This window comes from Polistes canadensis, unplaced genomic scaffold (genome assembly GCF_001313835.1).
Source record: "Polistes canadensis isolate GaletaPanama2010 unplaced genomic scaffold, ASM131383v1 scaffold_53, whole genome shotgun sequence".
In the NCBI taxonomy this organism is placed as follows: Eukaryota; Metazoa; Arthropoda; class Insecta; order Hymenoptera; family Vespidae; genus Polistes; species Polistes canadensis.
In genome coordinates this window covers 44,441-58,906 of record NW_014569600.1, presented here as the reverse complement: position 1 = coordinate 58,906, position 14,466 = coordinate 44,441, and the positions used below count along the sequence as shown (strand labels likewise).

The window sequence follows — 14,466 nt, the reverse complement described above, 5'->3', positions numbered from 1 at the left end:
ATGGATATGGTTTATTTTGAAAGTGGTGCAAGTCCATTTTTTGTTGTTTCGAGAAAATTAAAGGTTTGCATATTGGTCAATTCAAAAATATTCATTAATTATGTAAAGTCTGGAAATGTTTCTATTAATTCGTCGATATGTAATTGGATTTTATGTATTTCTTTTAGTCTAATTTAACTAAAATAATGTATATTTACAGAGTACAAATGGACTTACATCACTTTCAAAATAAACAGTCCATATATCGCATCAGTGTCAGCGCGATTATCGCATGGCGCTTTCCGTGTTATTGATAATTCAATATAAGAGTTAAAATGTGTAGAAACAGAGCTATATCAAAGAGGCCGATCGTAGTGTTGTAAATGTGTCTACATATATACGGTATGAGAGGATGATTTCTATTGCCACTAGAGAACGCGTCGATTCGCTGGATCTGATTTTTCAAATATGAAAAAACTTACCTTTAACTTAGGAAAAAAATAAATAAATAAGTCGACGAAGTAAATAAAAAATTATAAATTAAAGAAAATGGAATAATTGGTTATGATATCAGAAAGTCAAGAAAAAATAACAATAGCATGAAAAAAATGTCGATAAATCATCCTATATATCTGTAAAAAAATTGTGAAATGGAATCAATTTATCTTTAACTCAATTAGTATAAAAGTGAATAATACTACACAAAATCAACAATATAAAATAACCTGTTGAGTTGTAAGAAGATTAATCGATTAATAATTAACGGAGTAGCTGTTCTAATAGCAATAAATATTCTTTCGTATAAGATTATAAATTTTATTTAATAGAAATAATATTGTTTTTTTTCTTATAAGCTTTTATAAACTAATAAAATTACGGGCTATTAATTAGTTACGTGAACTTCGCTTTTTTTTCGATATTTTTGAGTTAAAAGCTTGGTGACACCACCGCCGTCCTCGTGGAGAATTATCGTACTCGGTATTTCCTTATTTTGAACAACACAAATTCGACAAAAACGCGTATCTCGATCGTCCTCCTTGTATATAGCTTATAGGTTAAGTATGGTGTTAATTTCATAAGTTTAATATTTTGAAAAATTAAAATGGATAATGTGACAACTGCTGAATGTTTGACACTTGATTTTGGACCTTTTGAAACTGTACATCGTTGGCAATGTATGCCTGAATGTGATGAATTTGTTGGCGCTAGGTAAATTCATTTTCAATCACTTATTACTTGCATTAAAATACCATTTAAAAAGTAATGTTAATTAAATCTAAAATACTATATACACAAACATTTTATTTGACAGGCGCAGCAAACATACAGTTGTGGCATACAAAGATGCCATATATGTCTTTGGTGGTGATAATGGTTCAAGAATGTTAAATGATCTGTTACGCTTTGATGTAAAAGAAAAATCATGGGGTCGTTCATTTGCTACAGGAACTCCACCAGCACCGCGTTATCATCACTCAGCAGTAGTACATGATACTTCGATGTTTGTATTTGGTGGTTATACCGGTGATATACATTCAAATTCAAATCTTACTAATAAAAATGATCTTTTTGAATATCATTTTTTAACTGGGCAGTGGACAGAATGGAAATTTATTGGAGTGTATGTTATCATAATGTTAATCAATAATTGCATTTAATAGCATCATTTTTAAATTTGATCAAAACATTTGCCATCGTGTAGAACACCTGTTGCAAGATCTGCGCATGGTGCTGCTGTATATGACAATAAATTGTGGATTTTTGCTGGATATGATGGAAATGCGCGGCTTAATGACATGTGGACAATATCCTTATTGGTAAGATTTATAATTTGAATATGTTTAGTAGTTCCACTAGCTTGAAAGATGTGTATTTTTTGCAGCCTGGTGATACACGTATTTGGGAAAAAGTAGCTCAATCTGGAGACTGCCCTCCAACTTGCTGCAACTTTCCTGTTGCTGTAGCTCGTGAATCGATGTTTGTATTTAGTGGACAGAGTGGAGCTAAAATTACGAATAGTCTTTTTCAATTTCAATTTAGAGATAGGCGGTAAATATATCTTTAAAATTTTATAACATTGACATAATATAAAATCTAATATTTTATATTTGATTATTCGATTTTTATTAGTTGGACTCGTATATCAACAGAGCACATACTTCGTGGTGCACCTCCACCACCTCCACGTAGATATGGTCACACAATGGTAAGCTTTGACAGACATCTCTATGTTTTTGGTGGAGCAGCTGATTCAACTTTACCAAATGATCTTCACTGTTACGATTTGGACACACAAACTTGGAGTATAGTATTACCGTCTGCTGACAGTCAGGTTTGTTTAAAAATTATTTTATAGAATTTAGTTTTATATTTACTGTTATATCACAATTATTATTACTATTAAAGATACCATCTGGTCGCCTTTTTCACGCTGCAGCAGTAATTGGAGAAGCCATGTTTATATTTGGTGGTACTGTTGATAACAATGTACGTTCAGGAGAAACATACAGATTTCAATTTTCTTCGTACCCTAAGTGCACCCTTCATGATGATTTTGGAAAACTGTTAAATTCTCGTTTATTCTGTGATGTAGTATTTGTAGTAGGTGAAGGTGAAACAAAAATACCTGCACACATAGCTATGGTTGCAGCTCGTTCTCAATTTTTAAGAGCACGTATTAGACAAGCACATGAAAAAAGAGAAAAACATTTGGAAGAAGTTTTAGGTTCTGCGGATGTACCAGTTAAAGATTTACCTTTATTAGAGGTATTTTTTAACTATATTTATATCTATTATTTCAAAGATCTGATTTTTTTTTGTATCAGACAGTGTACAATAAGAAGTTATGTTTGTAGGTAAAATTAAAAGATGCTGTTCCAGAAGCTTTTGAAATGGTATTAAATTATATCTACACGGATCGTATCGATCCTACGAAAAGATTAGAAGATACATCAAATAGTCGATTTGATGATCCTTTAAGCAATGGCATCGTTCTTCTTATGATGGATGTTTATCGCCTTGCAGTTCAATTTAATATGAAACGTTTAGAACAATTATGTGTACATTATTTAGAAGCAACCATAAGTCATGCTAATGTTTTAGAAGCATTACACAATGCTGCACATTTGAAATTATATTTCATTAAAGAATTTTGTCTTAGTTTTATTGTTAAAGAAAGTAATTACAATCAAATCGTTATGAGTCAAGAATTTGAGACATTGGATCAACCATTAATGGTTGAAATTATTAGAAAACGACAAGTTCCACAAGGGAGAAATATTTTCAAACAATATGAATCTGAAACAGGTATGTTTTTTCTTTTTTTCTTTAATTAATTTCAAATATGTTTCAATATTAATTGAATTTTATACCAGGAACAACCTTAGAACAAGATATGGAGGCATTTTTAATAAGTATTGGTAAGGAATTCTGTGATATTATTTTGATGTTGGATGGTGTCCACATACCAGCACATAAAGCTGTTCTCGCAGCACGATGCACTTATTTTGAAGGCATGTTTCGTTCCTTCATGCCTGAAAATAATATTGTTAATGTGGGTAACAAATTTATTATTAAATTCATATAAAATAATGAATTTTTTATATTAATCATTTATTACAGATACAAATTGGCGAGATGATTCCATCAGCAGAATCATTTGCTTCTTTAATGAGATATATATATTACGCGGATGTTTCAATGCCTCCTGAAGATTCATTGTATTTATTTACAGCTCCAGTTTTTTACGGTTTTACAAATAATCGTTTACAAGCATTTTGTAAACAAAATTTAGAAATGAATGTTACTTTTGAAAATGTTATACAAATTTTAGAAGCTGCAGATAGAATGCAGGCTAGTGACATAAAGAAATATGCATTAAATCTTATAGTGCATCATTACAGTAAGGTATAATTTTATAACATACATTTTTTTTTAAGTTAATACTATTATTACATAAATTCTATTACCTGGAATATTATTTATATTATAAGGTTGCAAGGCTACCAAGATTGAAGCAACTAAGTAAAGAGTTATTGCTGGATATAATAGAAGCATTGGCAGATAAATACAGTGAAGCAAGAACTTGTCAAGATATGACAAATGATTGCTGATAAATGTAAGCTTTAAATCAATTTTTATTAGATTCATATATATATATATATATATATATATATTTATTTGCAACGAGAGAGAGAGAGGGGGGGAGAGGGGGAAAGAGAGAGAGAGAGAGGGAGGGAGAGAGAGAGAGAGAGAGAGAGAGAGAGAGAGATTAAACAGTTAATAATAAGCAATGATATATCAGGTTTTTTGTTTAGTATTTCCAGGATACTAATTAACACATTTTATATATAATTTATGCAACAATTATATGTTAGTATTCTATCAGTAATCTTATTAATTTAAAGAAAATCATCATCTATTGCAACAACAAATAATTTTTATACACCACATATATATATATTTATACCATTATAAAAAAGTATATCTTTATATTATTATAAAAAATGTACATATTTATAAAAATTTATTAATGTTTGCATATTATTATAAAATTATTTACAAATAAAATCCTCATATTTGATTATATTATATTTCCACAATACTTATTACTATAATAACAGTTATGATAAAATATTTTATATCAATATGATAGAATCTGAGAGAACGTCATAACATATTCTGGTTCCTTGGTGTTTCCGTTCTCTCTCAGATCTAATATCACAGATCTCTGTATTACATATTAAATATAAAATATTAATTATAAAAATGCTCACACACACACACACACAATATACGTGACATTCATATCTTAAATTTATTTTATTAAAATATTGTACCACAAATATTAGGTTGGCCAATAAGTCGGTGCATTTTTTTTAACTAAACGGTAAAAACCGAACCGTATAAAATTAATATCTGCATGTTTTTTTTACAAATTTATTTGTAATTTAAAAGACCATCGTAACCTTTCATTCCTATTTTGGCACCAGCTACATGACAACCAAAAATTATAGCTGCCTGTAGAACATTTGGATCATTAAATTTCGTGAAGCCAATGTTTGAAGTTTCAATGGGATTATTTAAAGGGTCATTTTCTTCATTTTCAGCAGAAATTTTTACTTTGTTTAAATAATGTATAACTGCTGCATTAAATGTATCCCCAGCACCAAGACTGTCTACTATTATTTCTGGCGGAAAAGCTGGAGATTTTACTGTAGTTCCATCCGGGGCACGTGCCATTGCACCTCTATCACCCCAAGCACAAATAAGAATTGTCCTAAAAAAGTATCATAACAAAAAAATATACTTTATTTCATATAATTCTAAATTTATATTTTAATTTTTACCCTGGTCTAGCTCTTGCACCGATATTTTCCAATATTTCATCCATATTATCACATCCTCTGCTTTGTGCAAAATCTTTTGATATAAATACTATATTAGCATATGGTAATAAAAGTAATAACTCACGTTGAGGATTCTCTAACTCTAAACTAACAGTAATTCTCATAAATTGTTTATTCATTATTTTGTCAGCTTGCTTATTCATGCATTTTATAAATTTATTATATTTTTCTATAGTTTCCATCATAGCTAAAACTTGTGTTATATTCCTGCCCTGAATACATAAAATAATGATTAAAATTGTTCATTTAAAAATATTAATCGAATGTTATATCCCTACTTCAAAATGAATCCAACTGCAATTCTTTAATTTCAGACATCCAAAGTCTTCTAATGTTATTTCTGGTAGATTAGGATTATAATGTAAAATTGTACGAGTTCCAGTACTTAAGCTTAATATAATTGTTGATATAGGACATCTATAACCTTCAACCTCTGGGCAATTAGAAAAATCAATATTATATTTTTTCATGTCATTTTTTAAAAAATTAATATGCTCTTCTTTACTTAATACTCCTAAAAATTCACATGGACTTCCTAACAAAGAAAGGACAGTACATGTATTTGACGAATTTCCACCTCTTTGCCATCTATAATCAACAGACCTAAACATTTGTATTCAATAAGTAAGTATTAGATTATCGAATAAATATTGTATTGTTATAAATTAATAAAAAAAAAATATATATATATATATATATACATATATATACCTATGATCAGAATCTTCAGGAGGATAATATGTACATGTTTGTATTATGNTTAATAAAAAAAAAATATATATATATATATATATACATATATATACCTATGATCAGAATCTTCAGGAGGATAATATGTACATGTTTGTATTATGTCAAGACAAGTTAATCCAATACATATAATTTTTCGATTATCTAAATTCTTTGAATAAGCCATATTGATAATTTTGTAATAAAAATTTGAAATAATATAGTTATAATCCAAACTTAAAATAATAAAAATGTAAATACACAATTCATCAAATAACCTAAGTCTAACAAACAACTAAAACTTCTTATTTATTAAATTCTTCGGAATATACGTATAATCTGTGTACTTGCAATTAGATAAATGACAAGGCATGATGTTTTGTGTAAATGAATATAATTTTTTTTTATTTATCTGAATATGTTAGAATAAATATCATGTACATAATTCTGTCTGACCTTTTGTAACATTAGTTTATCAACTAATGATAAACATGTTAATAGGTATATTTGAAAAGGGCAGGTTTCTCCTAACATGGTTTTAGTTAGCTTCTTACCCGCATCCATCGCTGAAGTCTCACATATCTCGAGTTATATTGAATGAATAATCTAAATGTACGATAATACCTAGTATATATAAAGAATCTTAGGTTTTCAAAATTATATTTCTTAAATAAGACATTTTTACAATATTATATTTAAGATCGATTATAAATAAATGCATGTTAATATTCTATTTAGATGAATACATATTCGTGGATAGATTCGTTCTAAAACTGCAGAAAATATTGTTACTTATGTGATTGGACAATTACATGATATAGTCTTTAGTTTATTGGCTGGTAATTATCTCAAGTATCTAGAATTTTAATAGAATGAAGTATTAAAAACAATTTCATTGGTAATCGTATGAAGAGGAAAATCTTTACGGTTTTATATGATTATGTTATTCGCTAAAAATAATAAGTTATTACTTATTTTGACTCTTAATTTTATATTATGCTCTTATTTTAAGTGAATGGATAATATACTTTCTTTTTATACAATTAAAGAAACAAATCAATTCGATCACACAAGCTAGTTTATTTTAGGACCATCTGATACTTCCCTAAATTTTTTCCGACATACTGCTGATAACTAAAATCATGCATACCATACATATGCATTACATATGTGTGCAGAAATAATACCATCGCATTCAGTATTGTGTTTCCGTAAAAAACAATAATTTTATTTCTATTGTATTGAATCATTTGTAGAAATTATTTGAGTCAGAAAATTTATTTGTATATAATAAAATGTGGGCAGACACTATCTTAATTGTTTTCATTAGTGTATGTACAGCATTACTGGGTGAAGGTAAGTTTGAACCATATTTACAGTGAATTAAACTTTTTTTCTATAATATTTTATAAAATAAATATACTTGGTTTTGTTATGATTATTGTTATTATAATATTATTTTTACCTTTATATTTTCAGGACTGACATGGTTGATGGTTTACAGAACTGAAAAATATCAGAAATTAAAAGCAGAAGTAGAGAAACAGAGTAAAAAATGTAAAATGACAAATTTTATAATATAATGAAAGTATAGGATTTTGTATGTTATCATATAAATTTTATTTTATATTTAGTGGAAAAAAGAAAAGAAGCGCATGGTGATTCATTGGACAAACAACAAAAAAAGAAAATAGAACGAGAAGAAGAAAGGCTTAAGAATAATAATAGAGATCTATCGCTTGTCAAAATGAAATCTATGTTTGCAATTGGATTCGCATTTACTGCCCTTTTAAGTATGTTTAACAGTATATTTGATGGCAGAGTAGTAGCAAAATTGCCATTTGTACCAATAAGTTGGATACAAGGTTTATCGCATAGAAATTTACCAGGCGATGATTATACAGAGTGTTCTTTTATATTTCTATATATACTTTGTACTATGAGCATTAGACAAGTACGTACAAACAATTATACGAATACATCTGTCATATCAATTATATGTAATAATAATTTCATTTACAGAATATTCAAAAGATGCTTGGTTTTGCTCCTTCAAGAACGGCTAGTAAACAAAGTGGTAGTATCTTCGGACCACCACCTCAACAATTTAAATAATTTTAATTATAAACAAATTAATAAATGTGTACATTTCATTGGTTATTAGATTTTTTAAACTATTTAAGCGCATTAAAATAATAATAATTAGAGTAATTAAACTTTAAATTATAAGTTGTAAGCGGATAATATATATATATATTTACACAAAAGTTCTTATCATACTATAAAAACTATGTTAGCAAATCGTTAATTACAAAGTAATCAGGAAAATATGATTAATTATCTAATGTGATTAAGAGATGGAATGTATAAAAAAGTAAAATATCAGGTATTATATATTTAATTATTTATCGATATTTACAAAATCTTTCTAATTGTATTTAATATTAACAAACAATAGTTTATNTCGCGGGGTGGGGGGTGAAAATGGAATAGGAACGACGAATGAGATACAAGAATATAGAACAAGGAGATACAAACGAGAATGATGAAGCGAGAAATAAAAACAAAAAGCTTTGCTCGGACAAAAAGGCAGTTTTGAATTCCGTTCGTTCGTAAAGTGTCTGTTGGTTGGTTGGTTGGTTGGTGGGTATATGAGAGAGAGAAAGAGAGAGAGAGACAGAGACAGAGAAAGAGGAAAACGTGCATTGCGTTTGGTACACGAATATTTGCGTTCGCGCAAAAGCAAGCGCAAAAGCAAGCGCAAAAGCAAGCGCAAAAGCTCAGGCACTGGCTAGTTCCAAGTCACGCTTTCACGATACATAACGTAATCCATGAGAAACCAATATAACCGGCAATTAATATTCCGTATCGAGTAACGCCATGAATCGCGTCCGAGATTTTCACGTGACGAAGTTTGTTTCATTTTCCATCCCCCGTCCCCCGACCCCCGTCCCCGTCCCGTATGTTTTTCCTATATAAAGACTGCGAAATTTCTCCCCCCCCCCCTTCGCTAACCCCCTTTCGACCAAGCGTAATGTTTTGTACGCGTTATATGAGAATAAAGGAAGATAGGGTTGGGGAGGAGGGAGAATAATATTTATTGAAAAAAAAATACAATAAATAAAAAATGAATAAAATAAAATTAGGAGGAGGAGGAGAAGGAGAAAGAGGTGGGGATAATTAGAAAATTAATTCTTGAAATTTTGCGCTTTTCGTGTGGGGGTTTTTCTTTTTTTTTTTATCTTAATTTTTACGATTGCATTAATTGCTTATCAGAGGAGGATATTTAGTATATATTATTATATATAATAAAAATTAAATAATTTAATGATGTAATAGTATATTAATGTTTTTAATTTTATTGTAGTTCAGGATGGACATAATCAGTAATTAAATAAAGTTCAATTATGTATAGGATTACTTTCTATATAGGATCTTATACAAGATTACTTTTTAAGTGAATAATATTTGTTTATACTGTTTATTATGTTTATCATTAATTTCATCATTTTCAATATGAAATTTTAATTTAAAATTTTTCGACGATAATTGGTTATCTTTTGCCGCTTGTTTGGTAATATCCAATCACTATCAGTGTGTTTTTAATTTTTCTACTAATAGTAAGAACTCCGTATAATTTTCAAAATGGCGGAAGAAGTGAATTTTTAGTAGAGTGTTAAGAATACGTTGTTGTTTATTTATCATAAATATATGATAAAATATATAAATCACGTTATAAAATATAACGAAAATTCATTTTTTTATAATATATAAAAAAATGTTTTATTTTTAAATAATATAGTCTGTATGAGATTAGTGGCCTTATGTGTATTTTTTATGTAATATTGGAAGATTATTTCTTTACATTAATATTTTAATAAGAATACATTTTTTTTATTTTCGTATTATTTACAAGTAAGATGGATCCACGAATACACAGAAGATCAGAACAGGAAAAAGGGCCGGGTGATTTGGTCAGTAATATAACCTCACTTTTTAATATGACATTAATTACATATATACATGTATAATTGTATACATTGCTATTTGATGTTGTGTAAATTTTTATAAATTTTATTGTAAAATTTATTCATTTTCAGGTTGTTGAATGGTTGAATGAAGCTTCTACGTGCCTTGATGTAGATGTAAAAGTTTCTAATTTATGTAAAGTCCAAGAAATTTTATGTAATAAGGAACTTCAATTACTTCCATTGTATTTGGATGAAACTATACAATTTTCTTTAGACAGAACTGCTGAAGTGAGAAAGACAGTTACAGGGTTTATTGAAGAAGCAGGGTAATTATCATTAATATTATTTTATAATATTTTACTAGATATATTTTTTTACCAAATTAATTTCATAATATATATCTAAGTAATGTATATGTCTATATATTTAACGCAAATACTTAATATAAATTTTAGTGTAAAACAACCAGAAACAATACCACGAATAGTTCCAGTACTATTAAGGCTTGTCTCAGATAAAGCACCGGTAGTAGCTAAAAGAGCTCTTCGAGCTAGTGGAAGAATTCTTAGAGCAGCTTTAAAATGGATCTCTTATGCTGCTGTTGTAACATTAGAAATGGAAATGGCATGGTCTCAACTAAGTTGCCTAAAAGTTCAAATTATTAATATGATAGATAGTGATAATGATGGGTAAGTAATCTATACAAATCAAAGTAATCTATAAATCAAACAAACAGATTGATAAAATTATTATTAAAAACATTACATTACAGTATTAGAACACAAGCAGTTAAATTTTTAGAGGGAGTTGTTTTGATTCAAACCTATCCAGATTCAGATGCCCCAAAAAAACCAGATGATTTTTCTCTTGAAGATATTCCATTGACATTAAAGATAGCTCGCAGAAGGAAATTAGAAGAAGAAGCAAACCATGTAATGGATTTACTTATTAAATTTCATGGATCCCCACATGTCAGTAGTGTCAATTTAATGACATGTATGGGTTCTTTGGCCTTAATTGCTAAAACTAGACCACAATTTATGTCTAGTGTAATTCAAGGTACTTTAATGCATTGATTTGATGAAATAACAAAAATATAAACATAAATTAAATTAGGTAATTTTTATCAGCTTTACAGAAGTTACAACATGATTTACCTCCAACCTTGTCCGATTCTCAAGTAACAAGCGTACAAAAGCAATTGAAACTTACTCTACTTGGATTAATGAAACATCCATCTGGAATAGAATTTGCTTCAACTATTGCTAAGTTATTAGCTCAGCTTGGTGCCAAAGAACAAGAAATTATCAAAGCTTATCCTAAGCCAGAAGATGTCAGGCGCATTAAAAAACGTCAACAAGTAAGTTACATTTTATATATATATATAATTGAATAGTATGTTAATTTAAATATAACATTTTTTTTTAAACATTTTCCTATTGTTATTTTATTAGGAAGCAGCAGTTGCAATTGCTGTTAAACGTGCAAAAGTAGATACTTCTTTAATACCTGAAGAAACTGAAGCGGTAGCAAATCCAGTTTTAGTACCAAAATTACCCGAGTTAATTGAACTCTCTGAAAGTTTTATAGCAGAAAGATTAAGTGTAGAAATAGCCACAGAATTAGTAATGGACAGTATGGTATGTACATTTTTTTTTTGTAACAAAATACATTATAATGCATTTTATATAAAATTATTGAAATATTCTAATATATTGAATATTTGCATGTAATAGGCATGGGTTCCAGATACTATGACGACCATCTTTCAAAGAGAATATCAACCAACTTCAACAACTGACATAAATGTACAATGTCAAACGATTGCAAGACTTTTAGCTGCACAAATTAAACAAGCTAAGGCAAAGAAAAGTAAGAAAGATGCCAAAGATGAAGACGCTGTGATGGAAGATTTGATAAAAAATCCAACCATTAGCGTGGCTGAAGCAAAACGAGAACGAAAACGTGAAAAAGATAGAGAGAAAGAAAAAGAGGCGAAGGCATCATTAGAGGCACATGAAAAATCGTTAGCCAAAGCACGGAATCGTTTGAAATCTTTAAAATTATCAGAAGTTACAAAACCACTTAGTAAAGAAGGAAAAGAAACGATGTTGTTAATGGCAGTTAACAGAATTCTACTTGCAGAGAAAGTTGCAGTTCTTGGTGGTGTTTCTGCTGTAAGGTATAATGATTAATGATATTAATATGAATCAATATTAAGAAAAAAATTAAATGATAATAATTTATTTAATTACTAAATATTATAGGTCAAAAATCTTAACAACTTTAGCAGCAACCTTTAATCCATATATTAAAGAAGCAGTACTTCATTATATTACGGATGATATGAGAAATCGCTTAGATTTAGCTTTAGGTTGGTTGTACGAGGAATATGCCTTATTGCAAGGTTTTCAAAGACGAACAACCTTAAGTACAAAGCCACAAGAAGCTCCACACCAAGCCTACAATTTCTTGTTATGTACTTTAGTTTCTGCAATAGATTTGGTTCAAGGCAAGGATCGTGATACTTTATTGTATAGGTAATAGTCTTTACTTATCATATGCTAATTTTATTATATGTAATACTATATTTTTATATTAAAATCAAATATAATCATGTATTTTTCTATAGATTGTATTTAGAGGCACCTTTAATTACGGAAGATGCAGTAGAGGCTTTGAAAATGGTTTCATCAGACGAAACAAAAGGCCTTGCACCATTGCAACTTTTAAAAGAAATGGTTATCAGAAGACCTACTAAACAATTAGTTTTTTTGAATGTCCTCTTATGTCATACAGGACATGAAAACAATGCGGTATATTATTTTCGTGATTATATTACTATAAAATATACAATTACTAGCTGATTTATTTCTTGAAATTATATTACGTAATTTTATTTTTTGTTTTAACAGATAAGAGAAGCAGCAATACAGTTGGTTTGTCAATTATATGCCCGACCTGAATTAAGCAAACTTATAGAAGAATATGCAGTTCTTTATTTAGGCTTTTTACGTTTGCAAACTCCTCCTGAAATAGTTTTTGGTCAAGATAGAGGAAGACCTCAAACAGAAAATCAATGGACAGAATCTACTACCAGAGCTTGTTTAGGACTATATCTGGCTTTATTAAGCGAACATCAAGATCTTATTCATGAGTTAGTATTCGTTCATATGAGTTCTCTTAAATATTTCCTCCAAAATCAAAATAAAATATGTACTATTTCTTCTATTAGATTAGCAAGAGTGTACACATCAATGGGAGCAGATGTAAAACGCATGGTTCTCAGATTAGTTGAAGGACCTGTAAGGTCATTAGGAATGGGTAGTCCACAATTACTTGCACTTGTTGAAAATTGTCCGAAAGGAGCAGAAACTTTGGTCACTAGAATTATACATATTCTTACAGAAAAATGTAAGTGAATTGAAAGTTTGATTTATACAATATGGTTTATAACATTTATATTCTCCTGATTTATAACTGTAATATATTATTTTATATGTAGCTATACCAAGCGCAGAATTAGTAGCAAAAGTAAGAGAATTATATCAGACAAGAGTATCAGATGTAAGATTTCTTATACCTGTTTTAAATGGTTTGACCAAAAAAGAAGTTATTGCTGCTCTTCCTAAATTAATAAAATTAAACCCTATTGTCGTTAAAGAGGTAAATATATTTTTCTCAAAGTTAATTAATAAATAATTTTGAGTCAATGCTACAATATCAAATGTATACAATTTATCTGTATTTGATAGGTATTTAATAGACTTCTAGGCACACATAACAACGATAGTGGTGTGCTACATACATCTCCGATTACGCCTGCAGAATTATTGATAGCTTTGCACAATATCGATCCTAGCAAAGCAGAACTGAAGACTATAATAAAAGGTATATTATTTTATGAATTCATTATATTAATTAGAATAATATTTATATATAATCAGGTTTTTATTGCACAACTTACAAAGTTTTTTACAATGTCTTATCATTATATCACATATAATTATCTCACATTTTTGGCTTGCTCTTAACACACCTCTCGTCTACCTCTAATTATCACYACTCTTAAAATTATACTATCCAAAAATTATAACTACCCAAATCTCACTTGAGTTCGTCTTCGCCTTCCCTCCCATCCTCCTCCGCCCTCCTCCTTTTACATAGCTCCTCTACTTCTCTGAAAAATTCACACATCCCAACCTGAATCTTACCTCCTAACATGTTTATTACTTCCCCTCTTATAGCACCTTCCTCTACTCCAACCATCCACTCCTCTACTTCCTTCCTTCTCTTCTCGGAAATCAATTCCCTTCCTCTATCACAGATTATCAAATGCTCCAACGTCTCTACATACTCTCTGCATAACCTACATTTCC

At 29.1% G+C, this 14,466-nt stretch overlaps 4 protein-coding genes across 4 annotated transcripts in view; 3 read left to right on the top strand and 1 right to left on the bottom strand.

The window, feature by feature from the left end:
• Nucleotides 1-821: 821 nt before the first annotated feature.
• On the top strand, nt 822-4,159 carry LOC106785628 (leucine-zipper-like transcriptional regulator 1). The gene is made up of 10 exons (XM_014746256.1): nt 822-1,188; nt 1,292-1,600; nt 1,682-1,796; nt 1,862-2,028; nt 2,110-2,311; nt 2,386-2,745; nt 2,835-3,285; nt 3,354-3,532; nt 3,601-3,885; nt 3,972-4,159. The coding sequence occupies exons 1-10, from the start codon at nt 1,082-1,084 to the stop codon at nt 4,089-4,091; spliced, it is 2,295 nt and encodes a 764-aa protein (XP_014601742.1). The 5' UTR covers nt 822-1,081; the 3' UTR covers nt 4,092-4,159.
• A 398-nt stretch (nt 4,160-4,557) lies between these two features.
• Nucleotides 4,558-6,664, bottom strand: LOC106785626 (ketohexokinase-like). The gene is made up of 4 exons (XM_014746253.1): nt 6,194-6,664; nt 5,666-5,990; nt 5,328-5,599; nt 4,558-5,257 (listed from the first exon to the last, which is right to left on the bottom strand). The coding sequence occupies exons 1-4, from the start codon at nt 6,301-6,303 to the stop codon at nt 4,918-4,920; spliced, it is 1,047 nt and encodes a 348-aa protein (XP_014601739.1). The 5' UTR covers nt 6,304-6,664; the 3' UTR covers nt 4,558-4,917.
• A 139-nt stretch (nt 6,665-6,803) lies between these two features.
• LOC106785627 (transmembrane and coiled-coil domain-containing protein 1) lies at nt 6,804-8,276 on the top strand. Its single transcript, XM_014746255.1, has 5 exons — nt 6,804-6,955; nt 7,205-7,472; nt 7,596-7,673; nt 7,751-8,070; nt 8,139-8,276. The coding sequence occupies exons 2-5, from the start codon at nt 7,412-7,414 to the stop codon at nt 8,229-8,231; spliced, it is 552 nt and encodes a 183-aa protein (XP_014601741.1). The 5' UTR covers nt 6,804-6,955; nt 7,205-7,411; the 3' UTR covers nt 8,232-8,276.
• A 1,490-nt stretch (nt 8,277-9,766) lies between these two features.
• The window catches only part of LOC106785622 (symplekin), a 6,338-nt gene continuing 1,638 nt past the window's right edge, over nt 9,767-14,466 (top strand). The window contains exons 1-13 of the mRNA XM_014746249.1: nt 9,767-10,090; nt 10,217-10,413; nt 10,543-10,776; nt 10,860-11,146; nt 11,218-11,447; nt 11,542-11,727; nt 11,824-12,269; nt 12,355-12,627; nt 12,720-12,903; nt 13,003-13,244; nt 13,323-13,501; nt 13,593-13,753; nt 13,843-13,978. Coding sequence (XP_014601735.1) covers nt 10,037-10,090; nt 10,217-10,413; nt 10,543-10,776; nt 10,860-11,146; nt 11,218-11,447; nt 11,542-11,727; nt 11,824-12,269; nt 12,355-12,627; nt 12,720-12,903; nt 13,003-13,244; nt 13,323-13,501; nt 13,593-13,753; nt 13,843-13,978 — 2,809 coding nt within the window. The 5' untranslated portion in view covers nt 9,767-10,036. The remainder of the gene's footprint in view (nt 10,091-10,216; nt 10,414-10,542; nt 10,777-10,859; nt 11,147-11,217; nt 11,448-11,541; nt 11,728-11,823; nt 12,270-12,354; nt 12,628-12,719; nt 12,904-13,002; nt 13,245-13,322; nt 13,502-13,592; nt 13,754-13,842; nt 13,979-14,466) is intronic.

Coding starts and splice junctions, on each gene's coding strand:
- LOC106785628 (XM_014746256.1), top strand. CDS start 1,082: ATGGATAATGTGACAACTGCTGAATGTTTGACACTTGATTTTGGACCT. Junction 2,746..2,834: donor AAGATTTACCTTTATTAGAG/GTATTTTTTAAC, acceptor TTATGTTTGTAG/GTAAAATTAAAAGATGCTGT. Junction 3,886..3,971: donor TAGTGCATCATTACAGTAAG/GTATAATTTTAT, acceptor TTATATTATAAG/GTTGCAAGGCTACCAAGATT.
- LOC106785626 (XM_014746253.1), bottom strand. CDS start 6,303: ATGGCTTATTCAAAGAATTTAGATAATCGAAAAATTATATGTATTGGA. Junction 5,991..6,193: donor CCTGAAGATTCTGATCATAG/GTATATATATGT, acceptor ACAAATGTTTAG/GTCTGTTGATTATAGATGGC. Junction 5,258..5,327: donor GGTGCAAGAGCTAGACCAGG/GTAAAAATTAAA, acceptor ATACTTTTTTAG/GACAATTCTTATTTGTGCTT.
- LOC106785627 (XM_014746255.1), top strand. CDS start 7,412: ATGTGGGCAGACACTATCTTAATTGTTTTCATTAGTGTATGTACAGCA. Junction 7,674..7,750: donor AGAGAAACAGAGTAAAAAAT/GTAAAATGACAA, acceptor TTTTATATTTAG/TGGAAAAAAGAAAAGAAGCG. Junction 8,071..8,138: donor GTACTATGAGCATTAGACAA/GTACGTACAAAC, acceptor TTTCATTTACAG/AATATTCAAAAGATGCTTGG.